Source organism: Pholcus phalangioides, unplaced genomic scaffold, assembly GCF_987345545.1.
Source record: "Pholcus phalangioides strain wild (caught in Gottingen) unplaced genomic scaffold, Ppha-v1.0 ptg000005l_1, whole genome shotgun sequence".
Classification (NCBI taxonomy): domain Eukaryota; kingdom Metazoa; phylum Arthropoda; class Arachnida; order Araneae; family Pholcidae; genus Pholcus; species Pholcus phalangioides.
In genome coordinates, this window is record NW_028301598.1 from 9,353,926 (window position 1) to 9,376,058 (window position 22,133).

The following is a 22,133-nucleotide window of genomic DNA, read 5'->3' on the forward strand; positions in this document are numbered from 1 at the left end:
TCCCAACCGAGGAACATTAAATAATTAATTTATCAAAACTTTCGGGTATAAAACTGCTTCTCATTGCTTTACTCACATTCTTTTTGAATATTCATTCCTTTTTTTCATGATATGATCGTGGAATTAATTTCAAAAAACACTGTAGGTTTAGTGAGATTGAATACGCATATTAGATATACAGTCATTTGCATTGGAATATAATAAAAGAATTCTCTCTGAAATATATAAATTTGGTGCATTAAATCATCTTACAAAAAAAAAAAATACATGAAAACAAGTAACATACTGAGAAAATTTTTAAATACACAAATACTCGAAGTAAATAAAGTCGCTGGAATTCAAAACATGAAAGAAAGTTGTAACTAGAGCCCGGATTAGACGCTAAAACACGCACTAAAAATAAAGATGAATCTGCATTTTTGAAAATGTCGAAATATATATTTGGAAAGCTCAAATTAAGGGTATGGTTGTAATTTACATTTTCATCTTTCCACCTATGTGAATTGCTGCAGCAATTAAGTAATAGCTTAGAAAGAGTCAAAATCATGATGGAAAATGCAATTTCTTTCTCCATACCATACGTCTTCAACTTCTGGAATCAAAAGGTAGAGAGCCTAACATTCACACCTCCATCCAGAGATGTCTTCTAAACCATTGGTCTCTATTTTTTGTTTCCACTGAAGACTTCGTTTGAAGATGAAAAACGCAGATAGTATCAAGAATTCGCCAATGTTTGTCAAACCTCATCGATATTTCGATGGTTTCGTGATATCTGATGATTGTACCTGATACTAATCTTATCAAGAGATTGTGGACTCGAGCTAAAATAAATAAATTAATAAAAACTGATCAATTGCTAACCGCTATTGGGGAGCCAATAGCGAAGATGGGATTTACAGCTGAGGCCCGATTCGAGTCTGTACTTGACACTCATAAATTGAATGTCTTGATGCATAAAATCCATGGCCAAGACCAAAGATGGCCACAGTACAATGTATGCGTACGATATCAGCACGCGTCCCCCCCCCCCACACACACACAGTCCTAGCAAATACATGCGTAATTCTGCGTTTTTCAGAAATTTCCTGTTTTTCTACCCATATTGCGAACATTGAATGATTGTAGGTTTGCATACATAACGAGGAAAGACGTGAACCACTTATTCGATCAAGTTGATGTAAATTTGCATGAAAACATTCATGTACTACAGTAATAGGTTTTAAGCCAAATGTTCTAATTTTCTCAAACAGCTTTCGGAGTGTTCTAATTTTTTGAAACAAAGAGGAAAAAATTAATTTGGTATTTTACGACGCATTTAATCTACTTTATGCAAATTTTTTGCCACCGATATGCTCAAGATATGAAAGCTCATATGATATGATCATGATAGAAAAGAAAAATGCAAATTACAACTGTACTTGCGCTACAACCTTGAATTGCGCTTTCCAACTTGAATATTTCATGAACTGTGCTCTCGTAAATTTCTGGGTGTTCTATTTTTTTGGAAAGGATGTGTATATGCGAAAAATTGAAGCCATCGTCGAATAATCATGAATTATGGCATCAAAAATGAAAAATGCACGCAAAATTGAAAAAAAAATTATATATGCATTTGAAAGAGATAAAAAAAAATGAATTGGAATGTTCCAAAACAAATCAAAAAAGGAAATAAAAATACTCGTATTATAATGCCGAAATATGCATAAAATATAAAAATATGTGCCTTAAAATGCGTTAATATACCTTCCCTAAATGCTCAGAATATTTAGGAGTATTGAAAAATATACGTATAATTAAAATATATTTATTTATTTATTTATATATGTATTTAAAGTGCGGAAACTTCCCTGAAGAGAGAAAATACACACAGGAAAAAAAATGAAGAAATCATCCATTTCAGAATTCAGAAATAAGTCACAAATGGAAAATATGCTAAAAAAAGAAAACACATTTATAGTGCAAAAATATGCATTTAAAAATTTCCAGAAATAGGCCTTAAAACGAACCATAGTCAATGTTGAAATACTTTATTTTAAAAAAAATTATTGAGTTATCTGATTATATCGAGCGAAAAACTGAATGAGGGGAAGTCATTTTACTTGGGAATCGAGTAATAGTTTGGTATTTTTTATTTTTGTGAAAAATGTCATGGAATCCAAGGAAATGACTGAATTCAAATTTAAAAAATAGCAGATCACATGGGCGGAGATACGGGGGGGGCATGGGGTGCACTTTGCGGGGGCCCCCCCCCCCCCCAACGTCAAAGGTCAAGTCGACTAGTCTAATGTATATGTGTATAGATATCATCATCACCTTGCTCCCACAGCAATACTAACCGTGCCCCCCAGACTTCCAAGTTTATCGCCGCCTAAGGCAGATAATCTTATCACAAGAGAGATTTCTGCACATTTTCCAGGAAGTTTACATATCTCAACCTTTTGTTGGGGATCGCAAATCTTTACAAAGAAAACTATTAGTAACATCACAAAGGAGAAAAAAAACAGGACATTTCATCTTTGCATCAACCATTTTGACAAAAAAAAGAGGTTTGCCAACTTGGCTCGGCATTTATTTGATACAATAGAAGTTCCTCTTCTGAGAAAAAGCGTTCACTAGTTCTCTCTCATTTAGGATTTATTTTTGTTGCACCATGGTCATTTTGTGCACACTTATCTGTTGTACCTACTGTGGGTACTAGAAGAATAGCCAGTTTTAAGAAGTCCGATAAAACAGCTGTTGTATTGGCACACAATAGACAATTGAAAGTACAACAGAGATGAGATTTTTTTAAACTCAAGCACCTGTTATTTTGCTGTATTTACTAGTCTGGATTTACTGGTTCACAAGTAAAATGACATGCACCCTGTATAAGAATATCTTAATACTAGGGGGCTTACCCCTAATATTCCCCCTCCCCTTCTCTTCACAACATATCTTGTTTATGTCGTCCCACTTCATCAGAGTGCTATGGAGAGGGACACGTGAATGCACCAGCTTACTGAAGAAGCGAATTTTATAATAATAAAGCAACAAAAAACAAATGTGATTCATCAAGTAACCCCACAAAACTTCTCCACGAGGGTCCCCAGACTCCAATTCGCTGAATTTTAGTGAGGGACCCAGACTGGATTCATCTCGGGCTTCCGCTGTTGCAAAATTCCACGGAAAATAATGATATTCATTCATGGCCCCAAAATTAATCCTGTCAATTTCCACATGGGGCCCCCGACCTGGAAGCTTGTCGGTCATCCCCCGCTGCGAGTGCTATGAAATATTTTCATTTGTACTTATTTCACCAACGAATAAAACCCATCGCTCCCAACAAAATACGTTTACAAAATACATTTATCTCAAGCTTCAGCTGTTGCAAGTTCCACAATGTTAAACAAAAGACAACAATGAGACTCATCCAGGGCCCCCAAAATTAATCCTGTCAATTTCCACATGGGGCCCCCGACCTCGAAGCTTTTCCTTTTCCGACGTCCACAGCTGTGAGTGCTACGAAAAATTTTCATTTGTATTGATTTTACCAACGAATAAAACCCATCGCCCCCAACAAAATACGCCGGACCCAAAAAGAATAAGATTCATCCAGGGCCCCCAAAATGAAATGGGGTCCCCGACTCAGAAGCTTATCGGGTATTGTATTCATTTTACCAACGAATAAAATCCAGCGCCCCACGCAATCACTCTGGACCGAATTCGCAGATTTTTATGGGGGGGGGGCCCTGGACTGGAAATATCTTGGGCTTCCGCTATCGAAAATTTTTCAGTTTTAAAGCAGTAAGAAAATGATGAGGTCCATCAAAGGCCTCTGGAAATTAAACCTTTTAACTTCTCCATGAAGGTATATGTTCAATGCCACCCCAAGACCCTGTGTATTGGGAGCACTGGTGATTTATGTATATTATACAATGTCGGCATGACCCCCACAAGGGCAGGGCTGACAGGGGCTGGAACGATTCTTATCACTTTTTGATTTTTCACACTATAAACTAACCACAGAGGGGCCCGTGAAAAAGCTGGTTTGGGACCGCTATCTCTCCCATCCTAGGGGCCCCTGCTGTAGGAAGTGGGAACCTTTCGGAACATACACATAACTTAGTCCCGATGGGGGATATGCAAGAGTTGGTCCCGATATGCAAGACTTAAATGAAAACTTGAAACAAAATTGTAACCGACTTCCGTAACTCAAAAACGTAACAGATTTTCGTTACATAAAATCGTCACTAATTTCTGTTGCTTAGAAACAGGCCCTTTTCGAGTTTGGTATTTTATATTATAGAGTAGATAATAATAATTCAAAGCAAAAAAAGATCGAAAACCCTTTAGAACGTTGTTCAACGGACGACTTTTAAAACGACGCAACGTACCAACGAGAACGACGGGGGGCAAAGCATATGTACATATGCCATTTTTAGTGTATTTTCAAAAGCCGGGATGTGCAACGCCCCCCCCCCCGACCCCCCAAATGACGGGCCTGCCCAAGAGGTTAACGAAGCCATGCTGGAGATTTTTTTTCCATGAGATGCTTCAATAATTTGGTGACAATTTCAGTAGAACATTAAATTACACAAGAATCATAGTACATAAAACAAATGGTATGTAGAACATTCGTTTAAAAATATACACGAAGATACCCTAACCCAGCGGTTCTTAAATTTTTTTTTCACTCACGGATTCCCATGGGCCTTTCATTTTAATTGATTAATCATATTTTGTTTATTCATTTCATTTTCCCCAACCGGTCACAGAGCACTGGAAAATGCATACGGAGCACAGTTGAGACCCGCTGCCCTAACCAAGCTACTAACGAGTGAATTAGCACAAATATAATTAGTAATAACTGGAGGAAGAACTAATAACTATATATATAGTTCTCTTAGCACAAGCTGTAGTTTTCTGCGTGGATGATGAATGAATTATTGGATTCGGAATAAACCTCAGAACAGTGGTTAAATTTCATAGGTTTGAATATATATTAACAGATACGAATAATAAATATTTTTGTCAAATAAATTAACAATCTCTAATTTACTGGAAAAAAACTTTCCTTTTCTTTCTTTTTTTTCAACTACAACGTGGGTATTTGTGCCCTTTTCAAACCAAGTAATCCTTCTTTTTCTCAATAAGCTATTCTTCTTTTCAAACATTGATAAGTTTGGGGAGGCCTGTATTGTGTTGCAGGAAGGGGCAGTTTGACGACACTGTGTACCTGTCACTAACTGTACAATGAGATGGGAGAAGGAACTGGTTCCTGGTGAACGCATTTATGAGTTCGAGCCGAAATGACGGTAGTTGTCTTCGGAGTTGTATATGAGTTCAGGCCGAAATGATGATAGTTGTCTTCGAACTCATATATGAGTCTTCACCATTTAGAAGGTTAAAACCAGATACTTTAATGAAATTTTTGTTACCTTACAGCATTTTTTCTGCTCTTTCTAAATGTGTGGCTTAGTTTGCATATAGATTTTTAAGAAACTTCACAAATTCTGGTTTTTTCAGACTTTTTTTCCATAATTGATTATCCACCAAAACTTGAAAATAGTTTCATGATCCACTTGAGCTAGTCTATCATCCCCTTTTATTTGGCAGAATAGGTTGGATTCACCCTGCATATCCTGTAATTTTCAAAATTCTTTAGAAGATATGAAAAATGATATTCATTCCATATTAAATTCCCAGTTGAATCCTGTTTTAACAAATACCGTTATTGCAAAAATCTCATTTTAATGAACACTTTTCCAATCCCCCCCATATAAGTTTACATGGGGACAATGCGAAGACCTGGAATTCCTTTATAAAGAAATTTTGTTTTACGAAAATTTTTTCTCCGGTCTCTTGGCGTTCATTATAATGGGATTCGACTGTATGTGCTGCACAAGGTTACTTCATCCAGGACATTCTCAATAATGCAGTTTATGCATACATACATATAACTGCTATACATGCTGATTTCAAAACCTCAGTTATAACATACACTTCTAGAATTTCCTGGGGGGTATGTTATAAGCGAACCCAGCTGTATTTAATTTGATACACACTGTCATTAAGCTATTCACCAATGTACAAAATTATTTTAAAATCCTTTTTTTTTTGTAAATTCACTTGCGTTCCCTCTTTCATTAAGACCCTCTATTTTATTAACCCAAACCCCTTAGGTGGTCGCTACTCACAGTTTGGGAGCCACTGATATAGTGCACGGAAATAGTCCAGTAATAGGATGGAAATAGTCCAGGATGGCTCATTTTGTCGAATGCAGGGCTCCCACTCATCTTACTTTTTGGTAAAATGTCCCATTTTCGTCCTTTTTCTACTTTTTTAATGAAATCCTTATCAACAAAATTTGTATAATTGATTTTAATTGAAAAGGGAATCATGGGCACAGTGCCAAATAATACAAATGTAGTAGATTGCAATTAATGATTCTGCCAAAGCTGAAATTGTATTGTTTTAAGTTTATTTGGGGGTGGGATGTATGTGGACCATTTGGTGGTTTAGTAATTTTTCATTTGCTTAGTTTGAGGGTTCTATAAGTACAGTAGTAATTAAAAACTTCTGCCTGGTTGGAAAAAATAATTTTGTATTTACTACTTTATGGTCACTTATGCTTTTGCTGGAGGGGGGGGGGGCGCTCATGTGGCTTGACTAACATCCATCATTCAAAATTATTATGCACATTTTGTGTATAGGTGAACCAACAGTTTGTGCATAATAAAGCAGTTGAGTAAATAGACCTATTCTAGGTTTTATGACTGATGGTACCCAATAGAATTCAATCAAAACCATCTGGTTTGCCTGGACTTATCTATATTAGAACTTTTGTAATTTACACATTTAGCACTATGCTTTTGGAAGTGGTATCGAAAGAGCATTATTGTTAAAAACTTCATATCTTCATAATTTGCTGTGTGGATTGTTGAGAGTCGACAGACTGGACTGTGGAAGACTCCGAAAAAAGAATGTAATATATATATATTATGAGGAGAGCAAAAAAAAAATTTATCTGGGTCGCTAAGACCCTATTTTGGTCAAAAATTGTTTTTGTAACCAAGTCATTTGTCATTTTACTTTGGCTCGAGTCAATCTTACAGAATGCTAAAATAGTGTGCTATGAATTTTTTTAAATTTTACAAAAAAGAAAAAAAAAATTAGGGATTTTTATTATGCTATGATTATGTTGTCTGGGGGGGGGGGGTGCCTGCAAATGAGAAAAGGTCACAGAAAAGCCCCCAAAAAGTCCCAGAATTTTCATTTTGGTATTTGGTAGACACCCTGATTGTGCACATGCATTTTAAAATATTTATTGCATAATATACATAATGAAGTTAATGGGGCTTGTTTGATTGGTTTCAGGAACTTTGTTTACTTTAAACTTAAACTTGTCAAGAGTTAGTTGAATACCACCCTTTTTTTTCTTGATAAAGTGTTCTATAAACATGCTGTATCTTTCTCAATCGTCCTATGTACTTGAGATATACATTCTCCATTGGGATCGCATTCTTCCATGATAGTCAAAAATTTGTGAAGATGCATAAAGGTTTCATTCATATTTTTAATTCCCAAATTCTTAATGATTTTAACAGTAGCTTTTTTCTCACTTTCATTGTGTTGTATGGTTCCACATAAAATGTGTCACCTCTTTTAGCCGGATCAACAACGGTCTGCGCTATCATAAAACTCATCAAACACACGATCAGACTAAGCGAGTCAGGCGATGGAAGTATAACTTAATTCATCTCTTTAATTTAACATTTAACTAAAATATCACGGACCAGCCGGCACAAACTATTGATGAACAATAAAACAGAACAATGTGAGTGATAACAACAAAAATCAACTATTTTAAAGAACGCTGGATGCATGCGCATCACACGGCACAAATCACAGCACAAGCTATGATGACGGAATAATCTTCATTTGCATATCCGCCACAGTGTATTTTATTTAACTCTTGCAGCTCAATTAAGTATTCATTTGACAGAGGTACTGAATAAGATTCAATCAGCTCATTGGCATCTTTGTTATTGACGTCCTTATTTAGTTCATTCATTAGGCTAACTGTTTCATGTGTGAGAATTTGTGGAGTTTCTTCAGAATTTATAAAATCGCTCGTCATTTATGGGCATAATTGTTTTCATTAACCTTTCATTGTTGACTTTTATTTCAGCCCATGGGTCTCCAATATTGTTAATTGTGTTTCATAATTATAGTTCTTTCACAAATCTCTTACTGTAGGCACACCTTCCCTGTCAGTTGCCTCAATGGCCTGATTCATTATTATCCTCATATAATATTGTTTAAATGTATAGCTATCACTGTTTGGTCCATGGGCTGTATGAGGCAGGTAGTATTGGAAGGAAGGAACACAACATTGATTTCTGGGTATAACTTCTGCAGAGATTTTGGGTGTCCTGGAGCATTGTCTGAGATTAATAATGCTTTGAGTCAGTGGTTCTCAACCAATGCTCCGCGGAACCCTAAGGGCTCTTTGTACACTTCCCCGGAGCTCTGCTGTCGCTGTAGGGGGAAAAAACCCCCACTAAATTTGAAAAGAAGAAAAAAATAAAAAAACCAAAATTAGTAACAAATTGTAAATTTTTATTTTTCAAAATATGTGAAATAGCAAATTCTAGGGCTGCCTGTATTTATACACTGATTATGAGTAGTAGTTTTTATTCAAAAATGATCCAAGAATGCTTTATGAACAAAAGGAACAGCATAAAATGTAGAGGATTTTTAATGTGCGCAGGTTAGATTGATATGCATCCCATTGATTTTTAGTGATGTTGTTTTCCTCTGCTCAGTTATCAAAATTATGAGTTACTCATATGAATTATGAAAATTAGCGAGGTGGTTTCAAAAACTTCAGTTGATTCCAATATTTTAATTCTGCAGATAAAGCAGCTTCATAGGCATTTATGCTTCACACAGCTCTGCCACTATCTGGGTAGGCATGACAGCTGGAGTCGAGAAGAACTAATTGCTTATGCTGCTGACTTGATCAAAAGATACCATCACGGAATCCAATTTGGTAAGTTGTATTGTAAACTATTCTTTTGCATAATCATTGTTTCATAATTTCATTCACATGAGCTCTGAAATAAAGTTGTATGTTCTTTTTTTTTTGCTTCCTTTACCTTTGTGAATTCCTTTGCATTTTCTATGTGAAGAGGGGGGGGGGAGTTCTTGTTGGTATTAAATTGAACATTAATTCTTGTTTTATTATTATTATTTTTAATTCTGAAAAAAATTGTACTATACAAGATTTTCAAGCAGAGATGAAACTCAGAGAATGTATTTCCTCCAAATGGAGTGGCTCTGGATTAAGCTGCTGTGTTTTTGCATGGTCATGGTGGGTTTGCATCATTAATCATTATGCTGCCTGCAGGTATTGAACCTGCATGCAGCATAATGATGAAAGGCTAAAATCGAAACATTGAGGTACAAATGCAAGCTTGTCTTCCATTTAAAAACGTTTCTTCACAGAACACACAAGCAGACTCTCTGATATGATACTTACAAAACACAAAAACTCAAGCGTCTTTCATTTTCACTTTTAATATGGAAGATGGCAACTCTTTCAAACAAGAAACGCACATATTTCTGACATCATAAATGCATTAGGAACAGGAATGTGCCAGCAACTTTTTATGACATGCACTGATTTGTTAGAAATTCTCTGGAGGAATGGTCCATGTGTGGTTTAGTAGTAGTGTCCCTGGTTTTGCTTTGATTTATGGATGAGCCACCTATGTAATGGCAAACCGTATTTGCAGTATTTGATTGGCTGAGAGAGATGTGAGTGTGCCAATTCAGATGAAAAAAATATATGTTACTTAGAAATAAATTATTACTGTTCCAGTATAATTGCAGAGTGCAGTTCACATTTACAAAGAAAGTGAGTAACTATTTCTTCCTTTTATTAACAACCTCAACAGGTTGGTTCACCACCAACTCGTATGACATTAAAACATCTTCTAAAAATACAGTGACTAGTTCTTTGACCAACAGCCCTTTGAATAGCACTTTCATTGAGCTTCATCAGCTCCTGCTTGAAACTAGGAAAAGTCATGATATCTCTCTTTCACTGGCCTTGTGATCATTTTAGTGTTCATACATGGCTGAATGCCTTGCCTCTGTTCAATACATATTTTGAGTATTATTTTGATTTCACTGTTCAAAAGAATGTTGTTCTGAATTTTAATATTTTTTTCCTCCTTTCTCTAGGATTTTCTTTGCTGCCAACAGAATTTCAGCCATATGATAATTATTGTTTACTGGCTGCTCACACATTCATAGATATATGGAGGAAAACTGGTGAGATTGCACGCAAAATCCTTTAACTCTCTTTATTTTGATTGAAATTCTGAGTTTTATTTCTTAGAAAAATGGGTTCAAATCAGCTACATATATCGACTTAACTTAATTACAATGATTTAAAATATATCATGACACTCCGTCTCATCTTGGAAAACACCCTAAACCAGGGGTTCTCAACCTTTTTAAGCTGTGACCCAAAATTAACAAGATCAGCTTTGCAACCCATGGAACTGTTTTTCGAAATTAGTGAAACCAGTGATGGAATAAGTGCATCTACAGGGTTCGTACCGTCCTTAAAAGTCCTTGAAAAAAAAATAATGATTCATAAGTGATTGGAAAAAATTATTTTGTGCGAATTTTTTCCTTCAATTTTTGTCTGCCTTCAACTCAATCCCCCTCTAAACCATATTCCACTGGGGCAAAAATGTGTAGAGCAACAATGGTACAATAATTATGTGACAATGTTTAAAATAGGACATATGGTCACACATACCTCATCCTGTCTCCGCCGGGACTTGAACCCAGGCCCTCTTTCCCAGTATGCAAGAGGGCCTGGGTTTGTGTCCTGGCAGAGACAGGATGACTTTTTTTTCCGAGTTCGCCTCAGCGTAATATCCAGATAATAAAATGTTTCCTTAATGAATGTCAGTTGTATATACAGGGTGATTATAAAAAAACTATCCCGACATATGGGCCCCTAACTATCATACCATTCACAGAAACTGAATGAAATTTTGGCATAAGGTATTTTGATGTATGCGCTCAAGAATGATATGGAAAACAACAGTGTCACTCTAACAGTTACGGTTACACAGGGTTCGCACATCCTTACAAACTCCTTAAAAACTCCTAACTTTTCATTTCCCTCTGGAAGGGCCCTTATAACTCCTTACTTTTTGCAGCCGCGCCTGAAAAAGTCCTTTTTGATCCTTTAAAAAGTCCTTTTTAAAACTTTGTCACATGTCACTCAAGGGATCGCTTAATGTGCCACAGATCGTTTAAATGGTCTGGAATTGTGCCACGAGTCACTTAAGCGATCTGTAAATGTGTCACTTGGTTCATTGTTACAAAAATAGATTTAGGGACAAGCCACATCATAACGCCAGGGCCACATTTGGTCCGCACAGGCCGAATGTTTACCGCGGGTCAAGGGTTACCAAGGGCTTAGAAAGATAGGGTCGCAATGAATTTCTTGAGCAATTTTGGGTTCTTAGCCTTCAAATAGCATTGAAATTAACAAAAATTGATTATAATAACATATAAAGATATTTTGTTTCGAAATTGTAAAAAATATTTTTTGGATTAAAAATATAAATTTTTGATCATCTGGGGGCAAGCCCCCAATTCAGATTCCACCAATAAGCGTTAGGAGGAAGGGGCCAGAGCGCTCACGGGGGAGGGTGAGAGTTTTGCTGACTTTTGCTGACAAGAGGGGCGAGTCAAAAATTGCTGAAAATTTGCTGACGTAATACTTGAACAGCCCTTATTTTAAAGCATACATGTGCTCAACACATGGCCTAAATGTGGCCTGCCTCAAGTGGCGCCGGTACACTTACAGATGAATTAAGTGGCTCGTGGCAAATTCTTATTTCAATTGAGCGGCCCGCGGCACATTCCCAGATTTTTTGAGAGATTTCCGGGGGGAGGGGGGGGATTTTTATGGGCATCTTTTTCTCAGCCACCTCATTGGGCTTTTGCCTGTTGTGGTGTTGTATTTGTATCTCTCTCTGGCAGAAGTGACCACTACTCAAGCAAGATAAAAACAAAATTTATTGCAAACTCAGTACATCACTTCCGATTTCTTTGAATCATTTTAATTCTATATACTACAGCAACTCTCTCTCTTCTTTCTTACTACACTTCTCAATACCTAATCTTGATCATCATGCTCTGTTACTGTTCGAATTTGTGTTCTCTTGTCGTTTGTTACTCGCGCGTACAGTCACGGCATATCTCTTCCTTTTCAGCTGAAATTCCTACCCATCATACCCATTATTCTGAAAGTTGAAATCTTGGAAACATATTAGAAATTAAAGAAAAAAGACATTTAAATGAAAATCAATTCACACATGTGGGCTTCTTTTGTTTTTCTGTGGGCTTCTTTTATTATCTAGTGATGCAATTTTTTTTTTCGGAGGGGGAGTGGCCCCATGACACCTTAAAAACTTCTTACTTTTCATTTTGAAAATTTTGTATGAACCCTGAAGAGTTGCTGCAAATATAAATAATTTTGTAAGAAAAATCTTTGTCGGCAGTGATTTTTATTTTGAATAATTGGAGGGGGGAATGAATATCACTTTTAGAATTTTTAGAATTTATGTAATGCTGTTATGAGTTATGTTTTTGACTAATACTTGAAGGTTTTAGAACACTTTGGTGATGACAGAAAGCATGTATGTGGATTGATTATTTTATGAATTCTTATGATGCTGGGTAACAAATCAAAACTTGTAATTTTTGAACCACTTCTACATCTATATTTTTGAGAAGAAGGAAAATATGTTTGCAAATTAAAAATAAATTTGCATATGTGCCCCGCCCCCTTTTTTTGCTGTAAAACTTGTAAGTTATGAAGTTTGCCATGACTCCTTAAAAACTGCTTGAAACTCTTTAAAAAGTCCTTAAAAACTCCTTACTTTTCATTTTGAAAATTTTGTATGAACCCTGTTACAGTGAGAAAATTTCGAAAATATCAAATGGCAACACCAAGTTTTTTGTATTGGAATGTGATCTCCATTGTGAAAAACCCTAAATAGCGTTCGAATGGCAACTGTAGCATTAAAATCACCGGCGGTAGATAGGCTAAAAGTGAGGACAACCAATAAGGACAGAGAAGCAGCATAAAATAAAGCATTTTATTGTGCTTCACAAATTTTCCACATGACCTTGTGGAGGACTAATCAAGCTGGGATCTCAGCCGAAGAAACGGTGTGATGAATGAAACGAACATTAATGCCCTGGTGCACGGCAAAGTCCTTTTTACTTTTTCCTTGCCTAGCTCCGAGGATTTTCATGCTACAGGTGCCATTCCAACGCTATTTAGTGTTTTTCAGTATGGAGATCGCATTCCAATACAAAAAACTTGGTGTTGCGATTTGATATTTTCGAAATTTTCTCACTGTAACCATAACTGTTAGAGTGACACTGTTGTTTTCCATATCATTCTTGAGCGCATACATCAAAATACCTTATGCCAAAATTTCATTCAGTTTCTGTGAATGGTATGATAGTTAGGGGCCCATATGTCGGGATAGTTTTTTTATAATCACCCCGTATGTGGGCTGACCATATTTCCTGGATAAAAATACGGAAAATTGCCAGTTGTCACCAAAAATGATAATAAAGGTAAGCAAAGTTGCCAATTATTGTTAAAACTGCCAAAAAAACCCAAAGGCACCATTGAATTGAAGCAGTATATTTGGGGAAAAGGATTCTATGGGGGAAAAACATTACAACATGACAATATTTAAAATCATAATTATCATAATATAATTCATAGGAGTGGGAAAATACTTTTAATACTTTATTTCAGTAAAGAATAAAAATTCCAATAGGCTATGTTGAGAATATATGGAAAATAATGGGACATTTTTTTGCATTAAAAAGTTGGGATGGCCAAAATTACATGAAAATATCAGAATGTTCCAAGAAATATAGTTCATACAGGTACTCTAGGTATTACATGCTTTCTAATTTTTTTTATCGAAGGCAAAGTTCAATACTGTTTCAAACATAAAATGATTTCTGCTTAAATTTCATTTGCATACTAAACTGTAATGACTTTTTTTAAAAGCAAGACCTTTAGAACTTGACATTGTCTACAAGTTGAAATGAGAATTACAATTGTTTTAAAAAATTAGCATTTCAAAATTAAAAATGAGTAAACGATGAATATAAATTAAAAAATCCAAGTAATTTCATTTTTGTAAAAAATCATGGTTTATAACAACTGCAATATGAATGTCCTTTATTTTTAAAATTTTGCCTGAAAAAAGGGCTTGAATAGTCCTTGAATTTTTTTACTTTCAATGAGTACGAACCATGATCTAAAACAGGACTTTGAGTGGATTTATACAACTCATCTAGGAAGTCCCTGCTAATCACTAATCAAGTTTGGATCATGATCCGTAGTTCAAGAATCCCTGGCTGTAAGTTAATTTGTACGATCCATCTCAGAAACCCTAGTGAATGAAATTTGGGTTGCAACCCATAGCTCAAAACCCTTGATTGTAAATAGATTCATTTGACCCTTCTCTGAAGCCACTGCGAATCAAGTTTGTGTCAGGACCCATGAATCCATGCCTGTAAATGTATTCATATTATCCATCTCGAAAGTCCCTGCAACCTAAATACAGACCTGCCACCGCTCCGTGTTTTTAACCTTTCCTCCTGATCTCCAGATTTGTTAAAATTTCTCTGGATTTTGGCAGAAAATTAGATTTTCCGCCAGCTTTCACGTTGTCGTGACGTCAATGACTACTGTCATTGTTAAGACTACTGTCATCGAGAAGACACCAACGAATAAGGCAAATACACAAAAAATAATAGTCCTAATGCATTTCAACACCAATGGGTGCCGTCTTCAGAGGAAAAATTTAACCACTAGTCTCGCTGACCGAGTTTCCCACTTGGGCTGAATACAAAATCTTCACGCTCGGTTGCTCAGCGGAAGAAGTTCGTCTGTTCACTTCAAACGTCGTGGTCAGAATGAAGTTGTGAGACTGCGTGAGATACTAATGCAGCGTCCTGATTGGACATTTGCGGAATAGTGCTATCCGATTGGTCCATTCGAATTTTCTTGTAATTCCCGCTCAAAATGAATTTAAGCCATGGTGTTGCGATCGGGGGTGTAGAATTATTATCGTTCACTAGTATATTTTTGAAGGCCAGAATATATGTGCCTTCGTAGAAATCTAGATCAACCGTGGACTTGACTTTGTGAAAAACTCTCGCTTCTTGAAATTTGAATTTATGGCCTTCTTGCCAACAGTGAGCGGCGATGGTAGATTTTTCACATTCCTGATTCTTAACACAGCGAGCATGTTCATTTAATCTTGCTTTTATGGGTCCCCTTGTCTGTCCTATATAACCAAGAGAGCAATCACCACATGGAATGTAATAAATGCCCCATTGTTTATTCTGCGGTATAGCATCTTTAGGGGGCATGAAACCAAAGTTTTTAGTGGGCACGTCTATGGTTGTTAGATTAAATTTTTTAAGAATCGGTTTGATCTTCAGTGAGAGTATTGGATCGTAGGGTATGACTACACTTTCTCTGAGTGGTCTCTCTGTAATATTTTCTAGAGTGGTTCCTCGTGCCGGTTTCAAGAATTTTCTACTTAATTCGTCAACGATCTTGGTGTTGAACCCCCTATCTATCGCAATTGCTCTGATGGTTTCAAGTTCATGGTCTAATGTGTTCCGATCTGAACAGATGTTAAATGCTCTCGCTACATAGGTGCGAAAAGCCAAAAGTTTCTGTTGCATTGGTTGGCAAGATCTGAAATGAGGTGGTAATGAGACCGCGAAAGGCTTACGATAGACCGAGGTTTGGAACTGTGATTCCTGTTTTGTTACTAATACGTCCAAGAAAGAGAGTTCATTGTTAGTTTCAAATTCGGCTGTGAACTGAACATGGGGGTCTATGTCATTCATAACGAGTAACAATTGTTCCAAGTCATCTTTAGAGCCGTCCCAAAGCACAAAAGTATCGTCCACGTATGTTCGATAAAATGAGAAGGGCACAACTTTCAATAGCTTACTCTCAAAGTCGTCCATATATATATCACACAAAATCGGTGAGATGGGATTGCCTATTGCTAGACCATCTGTCTGGGTGTAAAACTTGTCATCGAAACTGAAGGCTGTTTGTGAGATACATGTGAAGGTGAGATTGCAAATTTCTTCTACTTCAGGCTGTGAAAAATTGAGGGTTTTAAGTCGTCTTTCTAGACAACTGATACTACCACCTATGGGAATGTTAGTAAACATTGACACTACGTCGAAAGACACCATGTTGAGCTGTTTGGGTTCAATTGTACATATTATTTGAGCGAAGCTAGATGAATTTCTAACTGTATTATTATTTGATTTAGTGAGTGGAAAGAGAATTGGGACAAGGAATTTAGCGAGCTTGTATGACGCTGTGTACCAATGTTAGAGACTACGGGACGGAGAGATATTGTTGGTTTGTGCACTTTGGGTAGGCCATAGATCCGTGACGAAATGGCGTTTGATGGAATTACGCTGTTTTTTGCATGCTCGGGAAGAAAGACACTGGTTTTTACCACTTCTTTCAATTTTCTCAAGTGAGAATCAGATGGATCTTTCTTTAATTCTTTATAAGGACCACTCAAAATATGTGATGTCATCAACTCCGAATATTGCTCTTTAGGCATTATCACAATTTCCCCCCTTTATCTGCTCTAGATATTACGATATTATTATCATTTTGCAGTTGTTTGATGCTTCGACGTTCGTCCAGTGAGTAGCCTACAGTGACCTTCTTGTTGTTCTTTCGCTCATTATCCACCAAAATGTTGGATATGAGATGTCTCAGGGTGTCTTTTTGTTCAGTTAGAATCTTACTGCGTGAAACTGACTTCTCTATAGGGGCAATGAAATTAATTGGGTTAAATTTAGGTTTGTCGCAGAAATTAATTCCCAGTTCCAAGGCTTTAGTTTGCATTTCTGTCAATTGGTTGCCAGTTAAATTAAGTATTTTAGCTTTATTAACTAATGGGGGTGCAGACAAGGAAACACTATTAGATTTCAATTTGGAAAATTTCTTGTTGAGGGTGTCCTGATGACATTTGGACTCCTTCACAGTTTGCCAGTATGAATTTTGCTCTAAGCTAGAGGATAATGGCGAAGCATGGTGAAAGCCCTCGCGTTGAGCTAATTCCAAATGAGACAAATACAAGCATTCCTCGATGGAGGCTAGTGCACTCCTGAGATCTTGTATGAGGCAACGAAGTATAATAATTTGGTATAGTATAATGGTATAGTATAATGGTAAAGTATATAGTATTTGGTATAGTATATAGTATTTGATAAACATGTTGGGGTAAATCGAGAAGCTATCCATTCTTAGAATAAGACAACCATAAGTATTCTTTATGGGCATTGTATAATATTTTATCATGTGTATATATTGTTTGTAATTTGTGTTAATTGCATTTTTAATTGGGTTGCTGTATTTTTGAAACATATGACAACCATATTTTTATGGGCATCTTTTTATCAGCCACCTCGTTGGGCATTTTGCCTGTTGTGGCGTTGTATTTGTAGTTGTATTTGTATTGTATTTGTATAGTATATAGTATTTGGTATAGTATATAGTATTTGGTATAGTATATAGTATTTGGTATTTGGTATAGTATATAGTATTTGGTTATATAGGACAGACAAGGAGACCCATAAAAGCAAGATTAAATGAACATGCTCGCTGTGTTAAGAATCAGGAATGTGAAAAATCTACCATCGCCGCTCACTGTTGGCAAGAAGGCCATAAATTCAAATTTCAAGAAGCGAGAGTTTTTCACAAAGTCAAGTCCACAGTTGATCTAGATTTCTACGAAGGCACATATATTCTGGCCTTCAAAAATATACTAGTGAACGATAATAATTCTACACCCCCGATCGCAACACCATGGCTTAAATTCATTTTGAGCGGGAATTACAAGAAAATTCGAATGGACCAATTGGATAGCACTATTCCGCAAATGTCCAATCAGGACGCTGCATTAGTATCTCATGCAGTCTCACAGCTTCATTCTGACCACGACGTTTGAAGTGAACAGACGTACTTCTTCCGCTGAGCAACCGAGCGTGAAGATTTTGTATTCAGCCCAAGTGGGAAACTCGGTCAGCGAGACTAGTGGTTAAATTTTTCCTCTGAAGACGGCACCCATTGGTGTTGAAATGCATTAGGACTATTATTTTTTGTGTATTTGCCTTATTCGTTGGTGTCTTCTCAATATTCTTGGGCAAAGTGGATCAACTCTTCTATGTTTTAGACGGCAACTGGTCTATCGTCATGACTACTAACATCGTCAATTACTACTGTCGTTGTTAGGGAAAACACTCATAGAGGGCAGCCATGGTCATTTCCATCGAGCAGCCATAAAAAAGTATTGGTGATCACATTTATATAAGCAACTGGCAAAGACGTGACTCTATTTACTTCACATTTATCGGCAATCATTTTTCAGAGGGATGACCTTTGTTGTTGAAATTCCTGTACAATCATTATTGTATTCCATTAATAGCCATGCCGTAAACACTGTTTTTTCATCAGCAGCTTTGTATTTTGAGGTTTTTCAATTGTTTCCTCTGATGAAATATGTCCTCAGAAAGAAAATATAAAACTGCTTTTAAAAGTTCCAATGCCCAAGATTATTAATCACTGATAGCATCCACGAAAGGAAACACTTATGTTTTATGAACAGTATGTAGATGTGATTTCTTTATTCTGCATGGAAAGACTGACATTGAATTATATTCTGCTCAGGGACAATGTAGAACCTGCCTGAGGAGTGGGGAGGTTCGAACTCCAAAAAATTTTTGTGAAAAAAATTTTCTTTGATCGAGTCTATGAGCGGGGGGAGGGGGGGGGTCTACCTTGTAAGAACCTCCAGATTTCTGGATTCCAAAAGTTGGCACATCTGCAAGCATGAGTCACGACCCATAGGTCGTAAGAACCCCTGTCCTAATCCAACGTAACATCCTAATCGAGAATGACTGCTTTCTTACCATGTTCAATGTGATTTTATTCCAAAAATAAATCCTTGATCTTATTGCACACATGAGATACTTTAGGAACCACTGTGTTGCAGCAATGAATAAAATTTTATCTTAAAATTCTCATGATTTCGGTATTCTAATTACAAAAAAAATCTGTATATATAAAATTGATTTTCTGTGTGTGTTCTCCATACAAATCTACAAATTTAGATAGATCGTCGCCAAATTTTACATATATACCAAACAAGACCCGACTTGAACGATAGGCTACTTTAAAAGTTTGTCTGAGCAGAGCAAATGCCCGAAATAGGTGAAAAACTGTCGGGCAACAATGGTTTCTGGGCCTCAACAATCACTTTGAAAATGTTTATTTTGGTTACTGTAGGTTCCCTAGCAATGCGTTTCTCACATGTCTTTGCAATGACATGTCTTTGCTTCACATGTCTTTGCAATGACATGTCTTTGCTTCACATGACTTTGCAAGACTCACTTATTCAAGGCTGCCAGTATTATGTACAATTGTTTATGCCTTTATCAAGGTTTGTCATTTTTTTAATCCTCCCACACAGTAATTGAGGAAATCCTGGGCAGCACAGGGTATTATAGCTAGTTTATTAATGGAACCAAAAATTTTGGTCCCATTCCCATAGGAGGTTCTCCTATTAGCTCAGATGTAGCTAACCAAATTTTCAGTCCCTTGAAATTTGTAATAGGGATGTTTCACTGTATGCAGATGTATATATTTGTTATATTACATGCATTTTTGTATATTTGTTTCTTTTCTCACCAGATGATGAAACACTCATATCAAGGGCAATGGTTTTACTTGAGCAGGGAGCTCAGAAAAGCCCTTCCAATTTCCAGATGAAGCTGCTTCTTCTGAAGTTGTACAATGTAATAGGTAAGTTCAGAGATTATTCTAATGATGATAAATGCCAGATAGGTGCTTGCTAGTGATAGGTGCGGAGTCAAGTATCCAGCATCTGTTTCATTAATTATGTTTGCGTAATGTTTCTTTTTGAATAAACCTACCTATTAGCAATATACGAGAGTGGATAAAATATAAACTCTAATTATTTTATAATAATTTGTCAAAGAAATGAAAAGATACAAAAATGACACAATACTTTTCTACCCAGCTTCAGATATTTGAATACATTTTCCCCCAACGAATTGGTAGTTTTTCAATCCCTTTCTGGAAAATAAAAAAGGGATGTGTATAGCCATTTGCACAAAAGCACCTACATTTTTTTTTTCTTGCATCATTGTTGAATTGCTGTTGTCTTTAAATTCTTCAAGCAAATAGTCTTGGAAGAATAAATCCAGACTGTAGGGAGGTTGTTAAAATGCTGTTCAGTGAGCCACCTTCACCTTTTCAGGTGTTAATGTAGCAGTGTGGGACCTTGCATTGCCACAAGGACACTTTTTGGTACTCTTTCTAGTCTAGGTCATCATCAATGATGGATTGAGCTAATACTGTATCTATCAACTGTTGATGCTATTTTTGCTATCTTTATGGGGGCCATCTACTCCAATAAGTTCAAGAAGAGCACAGTTTTTTGCAGTGATGCTCATTCATGGTGAAACTCATTTTTTGGTACATCACATCCTACTGAAGAAAATTTAAAAGCCAATTATACACTTGAGTTTTAGAGAGAAACTTCCCTGAACTGTACATACAGCTCCCTCAAAATTTGAGACGGTTTTATGCCTTCTCTATCCAGAAATTTTCTAATAATGTGCTGTGCAACAGATGAATGTACTTGTTGCTTGCTCATTGTGCTCCTAAGTACAGACATAAGCTGCAGACAAAAAGACAAAGTAAGACATTGCAAACATTCAAAACACCTTCCATTAGAAGTCCATCCACTAGCAACTCACTCTACTGGAAAGAAATTCCAGTTTATATTTGATCTACCTAATGCATATTCAGTAGGGTGGCCCTTAGCTATAAACAATTTTACAAATGTTAAAACTTTGCTGCTCCCACCCTCCAATCTTGTTCCAATCAAAAAGAAAAAAAATATCTTTGCAAAATTTTAGCTCAATTGGACACCTGCTAGGCGACCCTCAAATGCCTTGAAGTTGGAACACAGTAAGCAATGTAGATTCCCTGTACGTAGGGAGTAATACTGTTCAAAAGCGGTATAATTCTTCCTTATTCCTTCTGACCTTTTTTTTTCCTTTTAAGAGAAATTTATAAAGACACTTCCAGGCAACCCCAGGAATTGTTTAAAAACATTCTGAATCCAATTTTCTAAAAAAATTTGTCTCAATTCAAAAAGTACCTGAAATAGCATGAAAAATTAAGAAAATTTGTATTAAGCTTTTATTTTTAATAAAGCACACAACTTCTTTAAGAGAATGTTGTATCTGGAAACAAGTTGTAAAAACAGTAGTCAAGACCATCCAGTTTATGTTCTGTATTAATGCCCCGTCATGTTGTCAGTTGCTTGTTATGTCTGTCTATTTTATACATTCTTTATTAATCCAGTTAGTTCTCATTATGTTTCATTAATAAATAGTATATAATAACATCATATGTTTTCAATCAGTCTCACCCCTCTGGGATAAAATAGAGAAACACATTTTTATTTACAGCAATAATTTATTGAAACATAATGTGAGCGAATGAACATTATTTTTTTCCTAAAAGGGGATTTAGTAGCAGGTGAGTATTTTTTACGGTCTTTTAGAAATTGAATTCAGAATGTTTTTAAACAATTGCTGGGATTGCCTGGATGCATCCTCATAAATTTCTGTAAGAATAAAAAAAAAGGTCATGATAGAGAAGCAGTGTTGGGTTTTTGATGTCAAAAACTGTTGAAAACCGTCAAAAACCTAAATGAATGCCTTTTGATAATGTTTTGAACACAATAGGTGTACAACATGATGAAAAACTTACTTTTTGGCATATTACAATGTTTTATTTTTAAACATTAGTTTATTGCAATAATTAAACAAAATATTAATTATAATTTACAATTTTGAATTTTTCAACATAAGAGTCTAGAACATATAAAATATAATTTTATGGTTTGTTTATCAAAGCTACTCATTACCTG

The 22,133-nt window shown here is 36.0% G+C and overlaps 1 protein-coding gene across 1 annotated transcript in view; it reads left to right on the forward strand.

Annotated features, from left to right (window-relative positions):
- psidin (phagocyte signaling impaired) overlaps positions 1-22,133 on the forward strand; it is a 134,943-nt gene that overhangs the window by 47,640 nt on the left and 65,170 nt on the right. Inside the window, exons 12-14 of the mRNA XM_089232282.1 lie at positions 8,899-9,034; positions 10,231-10,320; positions 19,859-19,969. Coding sequence (XP_089088408.1) covers positions 8,899-9,034; positions 10,231-10,320; positions 19,859-19,969 — 337 coding nt within the window. The remainder of the gene's footprint in view (positions 1-8,898; positions 9,035-10,230; positions 10,321-19,858; positions 19,970-22,133) is intronic.